Consider the following 3,207-nt stretch of genomic DNA (forward strand, 5'->3'; position numbering starts at 1 on the left):
TGTAGTCACATCTCACAATGTCAGCTCGACCTGTTTGAGACCTGTATGGTATTCAGCCGCTAATCTCTGTATTGTTGGTTCACTGGAGCCGCGGTGTCCTGTGTGTAGTCACATCTCAGCATGTCGGCTTGACCTGTTTGTGACTACGTATCTGTGTGGTTCATCTCCTACTCCAACCGAGTAGGTACAACTCAATTACAGGTCCAGTAATTTTATCTCCTCTATATATGCAAATACATCATGTTAGACAATAGTACTTTAAAATCCTAGACATTGTACCACTGAACTATATTAAGCATATGCATTCACGCACCAACCATCAAAAGGAATTTGGCGCCAGAGTGTGAACTTTAATTATTTAAAACTTTTATATGTTCTTCCCAATATGCTTTTTATGTATTTTTAGTTTATTATAAGTGCACCAACCATCGAGGGGTATTTGGCGTCAGAATATGAAGTTTAAATACTGTTTTTATGTTATGACCAATATGCTTTTCATGTTTCTTTCTCATTCCTGTTAAGTTTCAGTTCAATATCTTCCAACACCATTTCATATAAGTCCCAATCATCCATCAAATAATCTCTATCACATTAATATGGCTATCAGACAATACACAAATATGGGAGTATCAAACAATGTTAAGTACATCATGAACTTTATTTACAATTATGTACATTCACTGGTTGGGTTGGGTTATATATATTTGTGTGTGTGTCCTCTAGTTGTCAGGAGGAGGTCGTCCTCGAGGAAACACCATTCGCTCTTGCCATTCCACTGCGCCTGCATCCGATGAGTAATACTGGACCAGGTAATCTCTGACTGCCTTCGCTCGCCGTGTGTAGTTCGGTCCCCTTCTTGCCATGAGTTGTACCATGAGGTTCAGTGACTCCTCCCTCCAAGTACCAGGGACGACATCATGTTGTTGGTCCTCATGGTCGACAACGGTGCGAGCAATTGGGTAGTGTTGCAGTGTCAGGTTATGCATGACACATGCACACATCGTTAGCTTCTTGCAAACAGGGACATCTTGTTGCATCGTCCTTCCGAAGATTCGCCATCTCATCTGTAGCAGCCCGAATGCGTTTTCCACCACACGACGAGCGCGAGATAGTCTGTAGCTGTATAGTCGTTCGGTGGGATCTTGTGATTGGTGGGAGTAGGGTTTCATCGTCCACGTCTTGAGAGCGAAGGCATCGTCGGCGACTATGTGGTAGGGGATGGGTTCGTCGTCGTCGGGCAGAGTTGTGTCATGAGGGAAGTGTGCACGGTTGTTATCAATGGCCCTGGCCAGGGTGCACATCTGCCAGGCACCTCCATCCCCAGCGCCTCCTTCTGTACCGACGTCGATGTACAAGAACTTGTAATTTGCATCGGAGAGGGCCATGAGGACGATGCTGTGAAACTTTTTGTAATTGAAGTACAGTGAGCCTCCACCTCTGGGTTTCTTGATTGCGACGTGTTTCCCATCCAGGGCTCCCACACAATTGAAGTAGTTCCACTTTGAGGCGAATCGTTGTGCTACGTTCTTCCATTCTTCTGGTGCCTTGGGGCACTTCATCACTTCTGGTTTGTAGCTGTCGATAACGGCATCGCAGACTATCGGGATAAACCGGCATATGGAAGCCTTGGAGACTATGAAGCTGTATTGGAGACTTGGATAGTCGTTCCCAGTTGCCAGGTGCCGGAGGGTGACCGCCAACTTAAGTCCCTCCTCTTGTGCATTCCGCATTCTAGTGTCCTCCTTCTTCAAAATGGGCGTCGCCTCTCAACCATCTCCAGGAACAATTCTGGGTAGATGCGTAGGAAATTCTTGTGTCCTTCGGGGTCATCTTTGTTCAATTCTTGTAGCAGCTGGTCGTAGTTTCCATATAATTGTCGCCGTGTCAGCCACTCCCGACTCCATAACCGCCCTGCCCTGGCGTCCTTTCTTCGCAATCGTTCTGGTGGGTGTGGCACTGCAGTACGTCTTCTTCTCCACTCGTAGACGACCTGGACTGCACAAATACAGAGTACAGCTGCCAAAATTCTCTGGGTCTCCTGGGGTGAGAGGCTCTGGATGTCCATACTGTATGCTGGCTGGCAAAAGAATGAGGCATGTGCTTGCCAGACCTCTATATATACCCTTGGTTCATATCCGACACGGTTTGGAACGGTGCATGTGCAACAGTCATGCATCATTCCACGTCGTGTCTCGTGCACATGTGCGCTCACTCCGCAACAACACCGCAAGCTACACGCAACAACACCGCAAGCTACCCGCGACACACCGCAATCACGGCAAGAGGCCGTGCCATGCCGTATGAAACCGCGCCATCAAAAGCCGCAAACACCGCGCCACTGCCGTGACACTGCGCAATACACCGCAACATTACCGCAACAACACGCCGTAACAAACCGCACGAAAACAAGGGACGCCGCCCAATAACGGTCATTTTGCCTCTCACCGCGCCACCTCGCTGGCGTCTTTAGTGCGGCCCACGCCGTACCAGGCCGTAACACAAAAGTGCGTAAGTGTAAACCTACCTTAAGTTTTAGTATTTGTACTGTATGACTACAGTTAACCCTTGTGTTAGTAATACAGTGGCCGCACTGGCTACTGTGACGTTGATGTAATATCCATTTGATAAATCTCTATCTAAATATGACCTTCAGTCATAAAGACTGCACCACAAACCTTTCATTGCCTTGAAATCTTAAGAGAATCAATGTTAACCTTTGTATGTTTTATATATGATCCAGTGACTTTAACCCCAGCCACCGTTGTACACAGTCATATCCCTGATATGTGGACACCTGGAACGTTGTAGATAATTTATTATGAAGGTCCCAGTACTGTGTCCACGCCACACCCACTGCAACAAAGGGCGCCTGTGGACGACGATGACGAAGGGAGGCTCTTCAAGCAAACCTCATCATAAGTTTACAAGGACGATCTCTTTGTGTTTTCTGTCATCTACTAAGGAATATTTGTCAAGCGTTTGGTGTGTCCACAACTGTTTTATACCTTCGGAGTTATATTTCTTCCTCTTGTGTATCACTAACATTGACTCTTGGGTCGCATGAGTTTCACTACAACGAAATTCGCAGACGTTACTAAAGGTGAGACGTAAGACCACGTCAGGTAGTTAACAGATGCGACAACTTGACATAACTATCGTAAAATGGTACATTGGATTGTGTTTCCTGCTTGTTTAATTCTTGCTTTG

General features: G+C 46.5%; 1 protein-coding gene across 1 annotated transcript; it reads right to left on the reverse strand.

The window, feature by feature from the left end:
* Positions 1–495: 495 nt before the first annotated feature.
* Positions 496–1,730, reverse strand: LOC139766735 (putative nuclease HARBI1). The gene is made up of 2 exons (XM_071695657.1): positions 802–1,730; positions 496–583 (listed from the first exon to the last, which is right to left on the reverse strand). Exons 1-2 carry the CDS (start codon positions 1,728–1,730, stop codon positions 496–498), a joined length of 1,017 nt encoding a protein of 338 aa, XP_071551758.1.
* Between the last annotated feature and the right edge of the window lie 1,477 nt (positions 1,731–3,207).

This window comes from Panulirus ornatus, chromosome 58 (assembly GCF_036320965.1).
Source record: "Panulirus ornatus isolate Po-2019 chromosome 58, ASM3632096v1, whole genome shotgun sequence".
Classification (NCBI taxonomy): domain Eukaryota; kingdom Metazoa; phylum Arthropoda; class Malacostraca; order Decapoda; family Palinuridae; genus Panulirus; species Panulirus ornatus.

Bases quoted from the DNA above. Each gene is read 5' to 3' on its own strand.
- LOC139766735 (XM_071695657.1), bottom strand. From the start codon at position 1,730: ATGCGGAATGCACAAGAGGAGGGACTTAAGTTGGCGGTCACCCTCCGG. The intron at 584-801 runs GTATTACTCATC...TTAATGTGATAG, and splicing joins GTCAGAGATTACCTGGTCCA to AGATTATTTGATGGATGATT.